The 16,638-nt window shown below is 49.7% G+C and overlaps 7 protein-coding genes across 7 annotated transcripts; 4 read left to right on the forward strand and 3 right to left on the reverse strand.

The window, feature by feature from the left end:
* Positions 1–874: 874 nt before the first annotated feature.
* On the forward strand, positions 875–1,240 carry L3040_001052 (uncharacterized protein; the record flags this gene model as incomplete). The annotated part of the gene is made up of 3 exons (XM_066155411.1): positions 875–900; positions 949–1,112; positions 1,170–1,240. The coding sequence occupies 3 exons, from the start codon at positions 875–877 to the stop codon at positions 1,238–1,240; spliced, it is 261 nt and encodes an 86-aa protein (XP_066013428.1).
* A 312-nt stretch (positions 1,241–1,552) lies between these two features.
* On the reverse strand, positions 1,553–2,512 carry L3040_001053 (uncharacterized protein; the record flags this gene model as incomplete). The annotated part of the gene is made up of 2 exons (XM_066155412.1): positions 1,553–2,266; positions 2,327–2,512. 2 exons carry the CDS (start codon positions 2,510–2,512, stop codon positions 1,553–1,555), a joined length of 900 nt encoding a protein of 299 aa, XP_066013429.1.
* Positions 2,513–2,956: 444 nt separating this feature from the next.
* On the forward strand, positions 2,957–4,009 carry L3040_001054 (uncharacterized protein; the record flags this gene model as incomplete). The annotated part of the gene is made up of 2 exons (XM_007297302.2): positions 2,957–3,114; positions 3,166–4,009. The coding sequence occupies 2 exons, from the start codon at positions 2,957–2,959 to the stop codon at positions 4,007–4,009; spliced, it is 1,002 nt and encodes a 333-aa protein (XP_007297364.2).
* Positions 4,010–5,362: 1,353 nt separating this feature from the next.
* L3040_001055 (uncharacterized protein) lies at positions 5,363–9,168 on the reverse strand (the record flags this gene model as incomplete). Its single annotated transcript, XM_066155413.1, has 7 exons — positions 5,363–5,770; positions 5,899–6,218; positions 6,268–6,468; positions 6,524–7,088; positions 7,284–7,369; positions 7,423–7,567; positions 7,681–9,168. 7 exons carry the CDS (start codon positions 9,166–9,168, stop codon positions 5,363–5,365), a joined length of 3,213 nt encoding a protein of 1,070 aa, XP_066013430.1.
* Positions 9,169–9,441: 273 nt separating this feature from the next.
* On the forward strand, positions 9,442–13,194 carry L3040_001056 (uncharacterized protein; the record flags this gene model as incomplete). Its single annotated transcript, XM_066155414.1, has 8 exons — positions 9,442–11,252; positions 11,371–11,687; positions 11,792–11,848; positions 11,946–12,078; positions 12,141–12,265; positions 12,372–12,685; positions 12,740–12,893; positions 12,950–13,194. 8 exons carry the CDS (start codon positions 9,442–9,444, stop codon positions 13,192–13,194), a joined length of 3,156 nt encoding a protein of 1,051 aa, XP_066013431.1.
* Positions 13,195–13,922: 728 nt separating this feature from the next.
* Positions 13,923–15,020, reverse strand: L3040_001057 (uncharacterized protein; the record flags this gene model as incomplete). The annotated part of the gene is made up of 4 exons (XM_066155415.1): positions 13,923–14,292; positions 14,456–14,639; positions 14,695–14,796; positions 14,942–15,020. 4 exons carry the CDS (start codon positions 15,018–15,020, stop codon positions 13,923–13,925), a joined length of 735 nt encoding a protein of 244 aa, XP_066013432.1.
* A 322-nt stretch (positions 15,021–15,342) lies between these two features.
* Positions 15,343–16,407, forward strand: L3040_001058 (uncharacterized protein; the record flags this gene model as incomplete). Its single annotated transcript, XM_007297306.2, has 3 exons — positions 15,343–15,378; positions 15,451–15,913; positions 16,298–16,407. The coding sequence occupies 3 exons, from the start codon at positions 15,343–15,345 to the stop codon at positions 16,405–16,407; spliced, it is 609 nt and encodes a 202-aa protein (XP_007297368.2).
* Between the last annotated feature and the right edge of the window lie 231 nt (positions 16,408–16,638).

Consider the following 16,638-nt stretch of genomic DNA (forward strand, 5'->3'; position numbering starts at 1 on the left):
GGTCCGTTGAACGATTGACTTTCAAGTTCCATATACCGCTTACATCAAGGCATGGGTGGAGGGCTTATGAGTAGGCGGGTAGTTAGTCATCCTTGCTCGACTCTACCCGCGCCTTCCTTAAACGATTACCCTGCAGGTACCTTTCGCTTTAAACCCTTAATATCCTTCACTTCCCTTCATTTCACATCACTGCGCAACTTCTCTCGCAAAATCACAACCTCACGTCCTCTGCAGCCATTACGATTCGACACGAGCCATTTCCGACTCCAGGAAATAATAATGGCAAGCATAAGCTAGCGGGTACACAACGGTCGTCACTATCGAGGTATCTTGGGGGAGTTCCTTGGAGGAAAGTGAAGTAGCCTAGACTGATTGATGACTTTAACCTACCTCGTGCGTGCCCGATCTCGCTATCCTGGTTGGTGAAGTGGCCCTCCCCACTCCCAATCTGGGAAGTGCTCGAAAGCCGACCACTGTGACGACCCTGGCGACGGACACTAGCGCCAGATGGATATTTCGATTGTGAAGAACTTCTTATCGCGCGTCGTGAGGAAAGGGCGCTTCTCGTGCTCATTACCGAAAAAGACCGATTGATTAGCTGGAGGGCTTAGAAGGCGTGCGTGAGAGAGGTGAGGGGCGTTACTGCCGCGCGTTGCCGCATACATAAGCGAGAAGGGATAGAATATATATGTCGAGGTGTGAGACGACGACGGGAGATCTCGATCGGCGAAACGGATTATACGTATAAATCTCTTCTCGGAACGCGGAGCGAGCTTGAGGAAATAGATCGGGCTGGGGGTGCTTGCTATGCTAGAACGGGGATATTTGTGGTCCGCCTCCGCAAGCAGGGCCTCTGCGAAATGTGCTGGATCCTATGTTGTGGGGAAATGTCCCAGCTAGGTACATAGTGCCTCCTTGCAACGACACTTCTGCGGACATGTATGACAGGTTCTGCCTTTGTGATGGAGCATTTATCGATTACTTGGCCTCTCCTCACGCCAGCGTCAGCGGGCGATTCCGTCGCGTGGCTTCCTTACCCAGACAGGCACCAGCTCCTCAAGAAAACGCGAGAAGAGAGGAAAATGCAGGAATAGGGGGCAATAACCTGCTTCGTAAGAGATCCCCATGTAGATTGATTGCCTTGTGTGTTGACCTGGTCTCCAATGCAGGAAATTTCAAATTTCTTCGGCTGCAATCCCTCCCCCCGACGGCCTTGAATGTATCTAGTCTACGAGTATAGACCTCGAGTAGATACCGTGTATAACGGTATGAGCTTGAAAGGCGAGGATATTCCGAACAAAGGCCGCATGTCGGAAGTGAAGTCAAGAACGGTCGCCATTGGACCACCGTTCCCCAGCTCATATTCTGCTTGTTCTTCCTCTGCCGCATATAACTGCTCCTACAGAAGTGCGTCTCTTTCCAAATTTCAAATCCATCTACTTCCAGTTGCCTCCTTGATAGCCCCAAGATCGTACCTTTTCACGACTTTTCGCGAATTCAAAATAATCCCTTTCGCATTCTCCTCGGTGTTTTTGGTTCCGTTGTGCCAGGCTCATAGCCTCAGGATCTCTCCTCCCTGCCGTATCCCCCCACGGAACAAATCCTCAATGACCTTCCCACCTAGCACCGTCTTCCGCACAATCCCTTCAACATGCTTGGGCTCCACCCTCCCATACCAAATTCCACATCCCGCCAATTCATTCGGCTTCCCATCTCTTTTCTTCAAGCCAGGCGGAAGATACAAAATCACATTCCCAGCGAACTTGTGTCCCCCAATGTGGCTTATCAAGCCCACCCTTGCAGAAGTTCCAGAAATATTCCCTTCAGCCTCAATCGTCTCTCTCTTTTGCTCATCTCCGAGGTCCACTGGCCCTTTCAGCACATGGAAATCCTCTTCATCGAGGCGCCTCTCGAATTCCTCTCTCAGCACGGGACCTAGAACACCACATCTCATATCCCTTCCTCCATGCCCACAAATCAACACCATAACACCCTTGACGTCCTGCACACCGTACAGAAATCCTCGGTCCTCAGCCCTCGTTAACCTGTCCCTGTGAATAGGTGACTGACCGTCATGCATGGGATGCAATTTCTTGGGCAGCAAGTAGCATTTGACAAGCACTTCTACCGAATCAAAAGACACGCGCGGAAGGATAGGTATATATTTGAAGCTTGGAAATAAATACGCGGATGTAGTCTGGACTTCGGAGCGAGACGGGATTGAGGAGGGAAGGGAGGTGTTGGTTATCAAGACTTTATGGTACGGCTATACCAACAAATTAGCCGGGCTTCCTTCCAGAATCAACGGCTATGGGATTTGACTGACATCAGAGTATGTTCCTCCCCGTCCCATCAACTCTTTTATGTCCGCAGCTAGGTTGTCCCCCGAGTTCTCATCCTCAATATTGCTTAACCAGTCATCATTTCCTGTACAGACCAGCACCTGCTCAGCATACGGAGCCATTGTCCCACTTAGAGGCTTCGAATGGTCTATTGGCAAGCCGGCCGGCATGGCAGGCGTCTCGGCGCAAAAGCATGTCGGCGACGGACATGCTTGAATTGTCGGGAAGCTGGCTTTAGTTTGTGTAGAAAGGGTTCGGAGACGGATTTTGGGGAGGAGACAAATTCGCCATGATGACCTGGCTATGGGTTGCAAGAACATGAGGATTGTGCGGGAGCTGCAGTGTTGATACAAAATCGAGGTTTGTTGCTATAAATTTCGAAAAGATGTTCGGTCCACAGCCGAGAGCCTACGTCATTGACAGGGTGTTTGTCTTGGCAGTCGCGTTCGAGAAAACACTTAACGCGTCCGACCTTGGCCTGGTGGTGCACGGGCCACTAGCTTTGGTGAGGTATAAACATTTTCCTTCCCTCCCTCGTAGGTCCATGACAACTCCTTTAGCTGACCTCCCTTCTTTTTGCATATCTGCCTGGACGACCATACGATTTCAAAAACATGTCACCCACGACCTTTGAAGCAGAATCGTCCTCTCAAGTCATATCAATGTCTGCAGAACCATTTGTCTCTCAAAATGAGACTCCAAAACACGAAGAATACCAATATCTCGACCTCGTCCGAGATTGCCTCGAGAAGGGAGAACATCGTCCAGACAGGTAGGTCATATTGTTCGGGGAGAACGACGCGTGTTCTAATAGCTATGCTAGAACTGGGACAGGAACATACTCTATTTTTGCCCCGCGGCCCATGAAATTCTCCCTCACCTCTCCAGACGGTAAACCTATCCTCCCCCTCCTCACAACGAAACGCGTTTTCCTCCGCGCCGTGATTGGAGAGCTCCTCTGGTTCATCTCAGGCTCCACCTCCTCTCTACCACTCCAAGCTGCAGGAATCAAGATCTGGGACGGCAACGGATCCCGCGAGTACCTTGACTCAGTTGGGCTTTCCCACCGGGCAGTCGGCGATCTGGGACCAGTATACGGATTTCAGTGGCGGCACTTCGGCGCGGAATACGTTGATGCCGAGACCGACTATACAGGACAGGGTGTTGATCAATTGGCCGAGGTTATTGACAAGCTGAAGCATAATCCTTATGACAGAAGAATCATCTTTAGCGCATGGAATCCGAAAGACTTGAAGCTCATGGCTCTACCACCTTGCCATATGTTTGCCCAGTTCTACGTCTCATTTCCCAAGGGGGAGCTTGGTGAGAAGGGGAGGGGAAAACTGGACTGTCAGGTTTATCAAAGGAGCTCTGACTTGGGCCTTGGAGAGCCGTTTAATATCGCAAGTTATGCCCTGTTGACGCATATGCTTGCTCATGTCTGCGACTTGACGCCTGGCACCTTCACTCATGTTCTTGGAGACGCCCACGTCTATGCGGACCACGTGGATGCTCTAAAGACGCAATTGACGAGGGAACCGAAGGCATTTCCCGAGTTAGAGATCACGAGAGAGAAAGGGGGCAGCATCGATGGCTGGAAGTTGGAGGACTTTATCGTTAAAGGATACGAGCCCCATAAGGCTATTTCCATGAAGATGTCAGTCTAGGCATCTGAATTGGAGTTGAAAAGGGAACGGATGTATAATGATGGCGTCAGGGTGGTGACGGCTGCCTTAACAAGCCAATGGTTTACATTTTATGGATTTTTATGAGCAAATGAGAATATACCAAAACACTTAGAACTAAGGCTATCCTAATTTCACACTGCCGATGTTTTACAGGCTCTACCTTATACATTGAGTCGATTGCGCTATTTCACTTTCATTTACTCGAGTCTCGAGCTGAAAGCCAACAACTATGCACATAACGATAGGTTGCTATTTTTTTTAAAAAAAAAAAAAAAACGCAAAGCAAAAGGTAAAAATTTATTTGCAAGCTACTCAAGATACGTTAGATTAATTATTATTTAATAATTTGTATTAAAGTATACCGAATAAATTTAAAGCTTGTATCGCGGCCGAAAGCTAGCATATTAAGTAGTAAAGTCCATGTGCATTCGAATAATTAGCTTAAAAAAAAAAAAAAAAAAAAAAAAGTAGTTTAAAAAACGGAATAGGTTTTTTTAACCCGATTTAGATCTGTGATTATTGCGTAATAAAAAAGTAATAACTGAATATCTAATATTGATTTTAATGTTTTCGCTGAAGTGGCCAACAGCAGTTGCCTAGTACTGTCAGGGATTCTTCTCTCCATTCGCAAAACGGCCTTCACAGACTCACTCCTGCTTGATAGAACTCGAAGCACCTCTTCTATCCCCGGAGGAATGTTTAATTGAGCCAGGGGGAAAAAAAAAGAGCCGAAAAAACCCCCCTACCCCCACCCCCTCGATTTCATCTTGGTTTTGAAACAACTTGGATTTTTCCAAGATAGGAAGGCGCGCAAGTTATCGCAGGTCTACCTATCGTTCCCAAAGGAACGCCCGGACGATTAGCTCCATAAAGAGCTGGATGTAAGTGAGATAGATATTTAATTAATCGTATTATTACAGACGCGACGCGCCTCAAAATCTTTGCTCATGCACTATTCGATGGTGCGGTGGGCGGATGCTTCTCGACCGGCAATTCGTTCAGTACAATTGGCATCACAGGGACGCAGCTGTCCTCTGATCTGACTTCAATTGGATTACTAGGATCACTGGAGGGTCTGGATAACTGAAGAGTATTGATCTTGGCATTCTGCTAATGCTAAGGTACAATACACAGGTAACAGGTTGTTGCTTGGCCAAGCACCAACCAGTCATGATACGTTTGTGGCAAACAGCACGAAGCTGAAGCCTCAAGCTGTAAAGTTACAGTAGAACTCTAAAGTCCCCGCAGTTGCTTTGCACCCGTATGTTACAAGCACAGAACCTGTCGGGCGAAGCGTAAGGGGTATGCAAAAGACGTACGATACTAGCACATTTATTCACCGTCATCGCTCTCGTCGTTCATCCGTGTCATAGACAGCGACCCATCTAATCGAGGTCTGCCACGTCCCCTTCTGACATATTTACACGACTCGTGTATTTCGTCGCTTACACATCGTGAACATGGCGCTTGGCCATCGCATTTTGCTTTTATCCTCGCACAGTTTTCACAGCCCAGACGGGATTGTTTACTCGAACTACTCCATGTCATTGATGGTGTATGTGTCTCCAGTGGGGGAGCTTGCTCTTGTTCTTTTTGGGGCTTGTAGAACTCCTCGAGTGACGACAAGCTGTTGCTGCTTGAATTCTGTGTAGCTGGCACTTCCCGGTCTAGGTCTCGGTCTGCATCTAGCTTCACTTGAATGTCTACCATCTTGTCCTCATCTGCGTCATCTCCTCTCTTCTGTAAGGCATACAGTACTTAGCAATTACTCGGTTAAAAATTCGTAAAAATATTATAGAACATGCCACCATCTTAAGACAGTCAGGTACAGTAAGGGGAATGAAAACAAAAATGATACAATCACGTACCGACTCGTCTGGCTCAGGCTTACTTTGCTGCCGCGTTAAGTGTTTCAATTCTAATCGTCTCCGTTTGCCACCGTCTTTGAGTTGTCCAACTTCACTATCGCCACTTTCGTCTTCGTCGCCTTCGCCTTCGTCGTCTTCATCATCTTCGTTTTCGCTGAAGTCCTCACGTTTCCGTTTCTTTCGGGATCTCTGATCCGGCACATATTGGAGCTCGCTTTCTGTGTACACTCCAGGGTGCTCACTCCGCACGTGCTCAATAAGATGACTTCTGTGATAAGCCTGTTTGCTACAATGCGAACACGCGAAATTCTTCCCTACTTCTGGGTGATGTTAGCTGAGAAATTTCACGTACCCTTATGCATGACTCACTTTTGAATATATCGCTAATGTCTTTTGCCGCATAGCTCGCATACTGATCCTTTCGCTCTGGTCTGGAAGCACGGTCTGGCTTGGGAGCACGGTCTACTTTTATCGGGCTTTCACTATGTCTGTGTTCGGATTTGCGATGTGTTCGAAGCTCTGCGTCGGTTGGGAAGTACGTAGCGCACTCCGAACATTTCGCACATGCCTCTGTAACAAACAATCAGCTTCCGATTACTAAAATCCGTTAACATGTGTGGATTACCCCTCTCCTTGTGTCTTGTGATATTCCTCTCAGACACGAATGATCGACCACAAACATCGCAGTAGTACGTCAAGCCATTGCGTGGGTCGAGTCCTGGGCTACTTCTTCCATGTCCCCTATACGCCCCGTCACTGTCTCTGTCTTCCTCGTCACCACTAGAACTCTCGACTGAAACACTCCTATATCGTGATGTGATTTCTCTGGAAGCAACATCTCCAGAAACTTGCTTTGGCACGAACAAAATCTTGGTGTGCAGGCTAGAATGTGTTCGTTGCTCTTCGTTCTTATTTACCATGTTCTTCGACTTCACGATTGCGTCTTCTAGAGCGTCGCGCGGCGAAGAAGCTTCAGACCTGTAAATATGCATGGAAGCTAGCTTCCAATATGCTTGGTCTTGATTGGCGGTGTGGTTCGTCGTTGTCCCTGGCCTGTACAGCACGAATTCAAAACTTTGGTCAACGGCTACCATGGAGGCTTTTAATCGTAGTGCATTTTCGAATAACTCTATGAAGTGAGCATGGCGCTCCTCACTAATATCGAGGTTGTCTCCCCAAGATTCGGGATGCTGAGTATTATTAGTAAACAACGGTCCAAGTGCTTGCGAAAGCCGTGTTGCAAGCTCTTCAGCCTTTCGCTAGAAGGACAAGCGGAGTTAGCATTTGCCTGAGCAGAAGAATCTTGGAAAGAGTGTAGGCATGTCTTCACAAACAGGTCTGTAGACACAATCAAATCGGATAAAATGGGCTGTCCTTGTACCTACAGGAATCACTATCTCCTGGAAGCCCTTCTCCTCGACCAAGGCGTTATACGCGGCGAGCTCGAGATTATGCAGCCTGCTCCAGCCATCTGTAGAATATTAGCTTGACGCGGTATCGACCTCGAGTAATATACACACTTACCATGAGTGATAATGATATTTCTGTATGCTTTCAATAATGGCATATCGCGAGGCGAAAAGTCAGGGAACGCCGTTGCAAAAACCCATTTTCGCAACGCAGCCACGGTCAATATCCTTACTACGATTCCGTGACGGTACTTTTCGATCTGCAAGGACAAATGTTGGTTAGTGAACGCTTGAAGGTTTCAGGAGAAGATAAAATGTGTTCTCGAGGGCTTGTGAGCAATCATAAATAAGAGGCGAGCTCCCCATTGCATACCATATCGTGAAGCCTAGTCATGTTATCTTGTGGCTCAGCGGCTGAACCCTCAAAAATAGAGCCAAGCAAATCAACAAGATCAAAATTTCCTGCGGAAGTAGGCATTAGAAGCCTAGTGTTCAGGGTATGTCCATACATGAGCATCTCAAGTTCCGATGCAATGTTATCCATGGCTTCGTCAACGACTGCCGGCTCAAGAACTTTGTTCGTTTCTTCTCTTGGGTTTGCGAAACTGGCCAATTTTTGCATCTCGTAAACTCTTTTGTTGAGGGACCAGATTGTACCTGTCAACTGGAAAAGTTCTTGCTCGAGAGGGTCTTTGCCTGCAGCCTCTCGCTGTTGCCGAGCAATGACTAAGTGCTGATTTTCAGCTCGAAGCGCTAGTTCATTCCGCTTCGATTGCGAAAGCATATCGCGGAGGTCGTCGACTTCTTCATACCACTTCGAGCGCATTGTTTCGATTTCCAGGTTCTTTCTGGTAAGAGCCGCTTGCCATTTGTCGTCTGGCGAAGTAGCAACTTGGGACATGAGTGTGATCCTCCGCGCTGGCTTCTCTCGGAAATGTTTGACTGGAGGGGACATAGTGTCTGCTGTCACTTTGGGTGGCTGATTAGAATAATTGTCCACAGATATCGAGGACGGGTCCTGGTCCAAATCTGCTTGCTTGCGAGGATGTGGAAGACCGTGTTGGTATCGAGTCTCCCAGTGTTCTTCCGTGTATCGAGTGACAGCATCCTTGATCTTTTTCCGATGTTCAGGTGAAAGGTCAGCAATGCACTCGGAGCCTTTTGCGCGAAATTCGGATGCCTTGCTTCGGTCTGTTATCAAGTAGAGCTTCTGTTTTACAGCCCGAAGTGTATATTTGTAGATCTCCCCTGTTGCTTCTTTGTAGGTTGCTACCAGATGCTGGGAGATAGTGCCATCGAAGCTGACCTGCTGCGGATTCATGATGCAGAAGTCTAGCCATGCGGCCATTGCAAGCTGAATATCATGATTCCACACATTTTTTTTGGAGTGAGTATTTGTCGACGGAGCGGGCGAGCCCAATGTAGAATATGAGCTGGCTGGATCCGGTTCGTGCTTGTACCTGGCCTCTAAGTGTTCCTGCGTGTATTGAGCGACGGCATCTTGAATATCCTTTTGCAGCTCAGGCGAAAGCTCATTGATACACTCCGAGACACTACCGCGTATATCGCAGCGCGAGGACCGGTGTGCCATTGATAGAAGCCTTCTCCACACAGACTTTAGCGTATAGTGATGGGTTAAGCCCTTTTCCTTTTTGTGAGTTGCTGTTAGATGTTGGGGAATCGTGTCGTTGAAAGTCATCTGGTGCTGGGTGAGGTTGCAAAAGTCGAGCCACGCCCAAAGAGCAACATCCGTGGCATGGTACCACGGAATTTTACCGGGAGGGTTATTCTCAGTTGCCTCGATGTTCGCTCTGCCCGCGGGGAGTGACAGTGGCGGTGGTGGTGGTGAGGAGGTGGCCATCTGGACTTGGGAAAAGCAAGAAGGGAGATAGGGTTGTGGTTGCGGTTGTGGTTGTGGTTGTGGTTGTGGTTGTCTGGTTGTGGTTGTGGCTGTCGTTGTTCACGTCATCGTCGATTCCAACGCGTACGCGTAAAAGGTCGAGCCTAAGGCTGGCCTATCTGTTAGCTAGAACGGCTTAATAACCTGAACCTCAACCCCGTCCTCTACCTCCCATCATCCTGCATGCACGCGTCAATCGAACACGATATCTGATCTTGCGCTTGCCGTGGAGTCATGGACGAAGAAGCTATTGCCCAGGCTCAGGCCGATCAATTAGCGGCGTTTAGGCGTCAATTCGACGACGACTTCATCAGCAAATTTCTCGCACAGGACGATGAAATGCCAGATATCGAGGCACAGACAAACGCAGCGCAAAGAGAAGACGCGCCGTCACAAGTTGCTGCGAATCCCCCGAGTCATCTCGAAGGAACTGGTGCCAACTCTCACGTTTCTTTGCATGGAGCGCGCCCGCCAGCCGGTCCTGCAAAACCCACCATTAAAACCCGTGTCCACGCCCGAGGAAACGGAGTGAGCCTACAGCTCACTACTCAGGTGCGCGATCTGTTCCGGGAAGAGCCAGGACCTAGAGCGCGCTCGCCAACTGCTCCAGTTCCATCAAAACTGATCTCGAACACCCGTCGAGGAAGTGGCACGAATCCGGCCCTTTCTTCTACTACTACGCGCAAAACATCCCAGCTCTCAGGAAACAGAGCGCTGGCGCCATTGGCTCCAGATCCCAATCCTATCTCCAAGCCCCGTGCCTCTGCTCAAGCGAATGGAGCGGCACCCTATGTCATGAGGAGAGAGATCTTCTCCCAAGCTTCCCGAGGAAATGGATTGCGGCCTTCCCCTACTTTTCCAATGACCTCGAATTCACACTCGTACCCCCAAGAAGATGACGAAGACCTCTCTAGCATGAGATTAGACGTCCTTGTCGCAGGGCAGCGAAATGGGGCTATGCCTTCACTTGCTACGAAACCGACTTCGAAGCCTCGGAAGTCTCCTGATAAGACGTTGAAAAGAAGCGCGGTCTCTGGTGAACTACCTGATGAAGACACAATCACGGTCACAGGACCAGTTCCGGGCGGCAAGAGGCCCAGAAAGGCACCAGCGAAGCCTAAAACGCGTCCTTCGAAGAATAAGGCGAGGAGAGGAAGAGGGAAGCGCACGAGTATGGCCCGCAAAATATACAGTGACAGCGAATTTGACGGGGATGAGTTTGCTCCAACTTTTGGTTCTCAAGCCATGGCACGACCTGCTCGGGCTATTAGCAATCATATGAACTTCAACGATTTCCTGGAGATGGACGAAGGCAATGGGCGAAAGAAATTTGTCATCGGGCTAGATTACGGCACAACATTCACTTCTGTCTCTTACTACACATGTCCTGAAAACGAGGACAATCCACAAGCTTTGCCCTCTGATATCAAAAATATTGTCAACTGGCCCGACGATGGAATGAGTGGAATGCGTCGTCAAGTCCCCACGGAATGCTGGTATTCAACGATACCTAAGACCAGAATCTTGCCACCGGATCAATACGAAATCGGCGAGTGGGATGACAAACCTGGCGTTGTGGGACCTGCTACTAGGCCTGTGCCAAGACATCTAGACGGTGACGCCAACCTCTACAACTCCGACGAAGAGGATGACGAAGACTTCTCAAAGTTCCTTTGGGGATATGAAGTACCGTATCATAAGTATGAAGAAAATGCAGCTCGGCCTCGCGACGAGATCAGATGCATCGAGCGGCCAAAATTGATGCTCGTTGACACGGCCCATACGCAAGAAGATCGAGATCGTCTTAGACCCAAACTTGATCATCTCATATCGCAAGGTCTCATTCAGAAATATGGAAAACGATACTCTCCCAACGAGCGAGACGTGCAAGACACCATATCAGACTTCTTGATCGAGGTCTTCCAACACACAAAGAAGCAATTAATGGAGACCGAGGGTCTCACTGAGGAATGCCAAGTATCCTTCGTGATGACGGTCCCGGCGATATGGTCACCCAGGTCGTCACGAATCCTTCAATATGCCATGTAAGACAATCGTTGGCCCTATTTCATACTTTTTCAGTCTCAGAAACTGGTCCTGGGACATCACCAATTTCCTACACAACATTGGCAAATGGCAAATGCTGACCAATCCGTGATCTAGGGAAGCTGCTATTAGGACTACTGGACTCGGAACTTTGGGTTATGGCAGCGTCGACAACCTATTCATTATCACAGAGCCCGAAGCTGCGGCTACTTATCTTCTCAGAAAATCCCATGAAATGATTGCTGGAGAGACGTTTGTTGTTCTTGATTGCGGTGGCGGAACAGTCGATGCGGTCTCATACACGGCAACTGACAGCTACCCACTGCGGCTGAAAGCAGAAGTGGGAAAACCTACTGGAGACAATTGTGGCGCCAGTTATCTCAATGTCAACTTTGAGAAACATATATTAGGGCGACTTGCCGGCGAGGACTACCGTACGTAACTGGGGAGCCCTTATTGCCCTGTTTCAGGATTTCTTGCTCCACTCCGAAACTTTCTTGTTCAGTCAGGCAGATACTGACTACCCTATGTCATTCAGTGGATAGGAAGACGATCGACCGCAAGTCTTTAGTCCGGGCTCTAGTCCCCAATTTTGGTCAGTCCAATTCCCTGTTCCGGGTTGTCTCAGGAGCAGCTCATTCCCGGAGACGTGCAAGAGCTGGAGTTTGCTAAATTCTTGTCCTTTCGTGTAGAGAATCACTTGAAGCGAAGAATCGATATTTCTAGTAACAAGTCCAGCAGGCTCAGGATACCTGGGCTTATGAAAAATGTGTCATCGGCCGGCGGAAAAAGAAATCTGGAAAATGATTTCCTGAAGATAGATTCGTGAGTATCCCCAATCACGTCTGCCCGAAGACTGACCACGATGAGCTGATTTCGGGAACTAGTGACGACTACAAAGCGATTTTCCTGCCACTGCTTCGTCGTGTAGCGGCAGTCCTCCGAGATCAGATAGAAATGGTTATGACCAAAAGGAAAGTAGTCAAAAAGGTCTTCCTCATTGGTGGTTTTGGTACGTTGTAGGAGGGCAGTCCATCATGTCACGTAGTCCCATGAGCACTTTGTTATAATAGGTAACGACACACTTGAAAATATGCGTATGCTGACTTCTTACCTAGGAGCCGCCCCTTCCCTTAGGACTTTCATCGGGAAGTTTCTGGAGGACTTCCAAAAAGAATTCAATTTACCCTACGAGATTCGACTGGTCACGACCAACGATCAAGAAAGCGTGACTGCCGTGGCATCTGGAGCTGTCCTACGTGCCTTGAACAAGCAACAAGGCCCTACCAGAGAGGCAAACTCATCTTTTGGCTTTCTGCGTATCGAACCCTATAACCCTAAGTATCTCGTGGGTCATCGACGTGCCAAAGCTGAAAGGGATGAGGTGGACGGTGAAGATTATGTAACGGTTATTGATTATTTTATAGTCAAAGTATGTGCAACTTGCCTGACACCCCCTCCTGGATTAACTGACATCCATCGACAGGGGACCGTGATTCCTTCTATGCATATATTCACCCCGTACACAACATACCATACCTTCGAGGTCGATGAGCCCCTCTTCCTGTGCGAGGAAGTGCTGTATGTCTCCGACATCGCCACCGAGTCTCACTACGCCCTGACCGATCCCAGAAATAAAGGTAACAAGCCACCCTTTCTTCCACTTCCACAACCCGCACTAATTTTTGTCTTAAAGATGCCCAAGTCGCGGGCAAGATCGTCGTCGACATGACCTTCCTGCGAGACGAGGGTAGAATCCAGCCAATACTTCCACCACCCGGCCCCCACGGCGTAGCTCACTATAAGGTGGAGTATGACCTTGTTGCGGTGGTCGAGGGTAGGAACCTGCGGTACGAAGCTCGCTACCCTTCAAATTCCGGCAAAGTGCGGGGGACGGGCCAGGTTAGCATTGCTGCAGCTTTTCAACCTGGAACCGGGTGATGGAAGAGAGAAATTTCAGATGCGGCCTGAACATCCGACATCGCACTCTCCAGCGGGTGATTTGTGACATTATGATTGTCATTTGCGAATGAACGAACGGAAGCAAGAGAGGAGTTATGTTGGTATGATATGGAGTTGGGGCGGGGGAAAGGGAGGGGGGGGGGGGGGTTGTATTGCAACTCAAGACTTTGGCTGTAGTCTGATAGGCATACTGTTCTGGTTAGGGAAATGACGCTCTATAAGAGCAAAGTGAGGCCTCTAGCCGTTAGAGGAATGAAGACCTCTTTGGAGGCTGAAACCCTGAAATCTAGAAGCTTTCGCAAACGTTCTAATTGTTCCGACAAGATTCTGACTACAGTGGCGTGCATGCTGCGTTCTAGCCTGCCTCGCAGATGGTGGGGTCGGGAGCGTTTCCTTTCCAAATTGATCGGGTTTCAGAGAGAGAGTGAGAGAGATGCTATAGGACGTAAGCGAAGCTTCCAAACCACCTTCTGGTCTGATTTGATTTAGTAATGCCCGCTGAGCTTGATTTCGCTAGCACATAATTTTTCCGCCCAATCAGCTCAAAGCTAAGTTCTCACTAGGTAGACGCGAAATATCTCTCCCGCTGTGAAAATCTGTCTATTCAAATCAAGGTGCAAAAATATCGATGATTGATTTTCCCCTATTTTCCTTCCATCTTGATTCTTGACTGAGGAGTGAAAAGCCAGATGGCCACCACTTACTCATCATAGCCTATGCCCAGCCCGACCGGACAAAGTCGGCACGTTGGCCTGCCACATCAACCTGGCGAAGTCCGGCAGGTAGTTCTGCGCCGTGTAGTTGCTGTTCACGTAGTACGCCACGTCGTCCATGGTGTACGCGCCGCCCCGGAACCTATTCAGCACTTGCACCACCGTGCTGGCGAAGTAGTCGAAGAAGACGACGTGCACGACAGCCGGGGTGCTGCCGTCAGCGGGGAACGAGGCATTGCCCTGGATGTAGTTAGGCTGCGCGCACGATGGGATTGGGGAGTGCGGGTTGTCGTCGCCGTCGCTGCCGAAGTCGTCGGTGGTGAGGTAGCCCGGGGTCACGACGGTTTGGCGGCGGGTGATGCCGCTTGATCACCTTGGAGACATTGGAGTTCCCGGTGAAGTCAAAGAGAAAGCCGAAGGTCATGATACGGAGACCGAGAACGTAGATCAGACAGCCTGTTACTGTTTCCAAGCGCTGGCCAAGGATAAGCTTACCATGGGCTGTGGAGAAGTAGCGGTATTCGGACCCGATGTAATCGAAAGCGCCCGTTACTGGGTTGAGAATTTGGACGTTACTAGTCACGATTTGTCGCCCCAGACTTTGCTGAAGTTGTAGAAGCTGCAGGGCAGGTTGGCATTTCTCTCCGACCAAACCTGTAAGAGTTACCTGCTGCTCATCAGCAATCTCGGACACGTAAAGCTCGTGGTTGCCTATATCGAGAGTTGAGTTAGAGAATTTCCAGACTCAGAATATCTTTTGACCCACCAATTGTGAGAACGTCGCAGTCAATCTCTTCGAAGATTGGGTTGGATAGGACTCCATTTGGGAGAACAGCATCGCTCAATCCAGCGCCGTCGTGAAGATCACCTGATGGGTTGGTTAGCCGGTGCCAAATCCGAAGGGGAAAATCTGGCACCTTCCGCATGCGGGGATCGTGTATGTGTGCTTCGCTAAGGGATTGGAAAAGGATCGATGAAATTAAGGAAGAGCATTATTTTTCGGCCTGTCTCACCAACACAGTTGCATAAAGCCATGCGTCGAAGTTTCCCGCTCCCTCTGATATTCTGCAAGTATCCACACTCCAAGACCATCTTGTCTCTGATGCTATAAGGTAGCCATATCGTTCCAATACCTATCCACAATCCATCGATCGGCCTTTACAATCAAGCAAGCCGATTGGCCGCCTGACTTACCAGCCGCCAGGGCCGACTACCCCGCCGTCAACCTTCTTTGTTTCCATTCAAAACATCCAAACATTCAAACATCCACCTTCGACAAAGACAGAGGCTGAGATAAAAATATCAGTTCCGCCCAAGTGGGAATAGCATAAATCCAATTCCATCTCTATCTTGAGAGACTGATCAATTTACACTTCAATCTACAGATACCGACGACACAGGATCAGCCAGCAAGATGGGCGACAAAACCGCTTTCTTCTACGGCACTCTGGTACCCCCCCCCCAACCTCCCCACCACACAATGAGGATCATCGCTAACCTCCACCCTCCCCCAAAAACGTAGATGGCCCGCGAGATCCTCCACCGCGTCCTCTACGGCCCCTCCTTCAGCCTCACCTCCCCCTCGCACGCGCCGTCCCAGCTCCTCGCCTCCCAGCTGACCATCACGCCGGCCCTCCTCCCCTCCTACTGCCGGCACAAGGTCCGCCACGCCGACTACCCGGGCATCGTAGCCTCCCCGGCCCACGAGGTGCGCGGCACCTACGTGACGGGCCTGACGGCCGCCGACGTCTGGAAGCTCGACCGCTTCGAGGGCGACGAGTACGCGCTGGAGGACGTCACCGTCACCCTGCTTGCGGACGAGGAGGGGAAGGGGGAGGGGAAGAAGGGGGAGCAGCGGACGACCAAGAGCTATGTGTATACGGCTGGCCGCCATAGGCTGGAGGATGAGGAGTGGGATTATGAGGTTTTTCGCAGGGAGAAGCTGTGGCGCTGGACAGGGCAGGGGAGCGACGAGGAGTATAAGGGTGAGTGGTAACTCATTTTTTGTTTTGTGTTTTTTTTCGCGGCCTTCTCGACGATCGGTTTTTCGGATAGATATGGCGCATACTTGGATTAGTTCAGATGGGGGCCAGATGGGGGGGCGCGGGGGAGGGGGGGAAGCGGCAGGCAGGGAAAATGCTCCTTCTTCTCACTCGGATCTCAACAAGAAAATTTCCTCTCTCTCTCTAAAACCTAGGAGTTGAACCTTTCTTCTAATCCCCAATCGTCCGTTTCCACATCTCCGCTGCCAACAGAGTCTCTCCTATTCCTCCATCCTCATTCAATCTCTTTCAAACACGGCGTCATATATACATATATATATTTATCTCCCCTCGCCATGCTGACGACACCCATCCACCAACGAAAAGACGTCGACGAAGCCGCCGTCAAGGCCCCAGGAGGAGCCGCGGGAGACAGCCTCACTCACGATCCTACGGGCGGACGGCGCACCATCCTCACAGCTGGCACGCACTCGTAGATCGATCGAGAGGCGCAGCAGCTGCAGCTCCTCATCTCATCTCAAATCCATCTCAAAACCCATCTCCATCTTGATCTTGAAGGAACAATTCTAGAGGGCGAAGGGGGGGAGGGAGGGAGGGGGCGGGGGGAGAGGAGAGAGTAAGAAGCGAAGTAAGTGTAGATGTAGATGTTCGTAGATGTAAGTAAACAAAGACAACCCCTCATGGGCTTAACTAGGCGAGCGAAGAAA

The sequence above is a fragment of the Drepanopeziza brunnea genome (assembly GCF_022702325.1).
Source record: "Drepanopeziza brunnea f. sp. 'multigermtubi' strain 214-2 chromosome Unknown ctg1, whole genome shotgun sequence".
NCBI lineage: Eukaryota > Fungi > Ascomycota > Leotiomycetes > Helotiales > Drepanopezizaceae > Drepanopeziza > Drepanopeziza brunnea.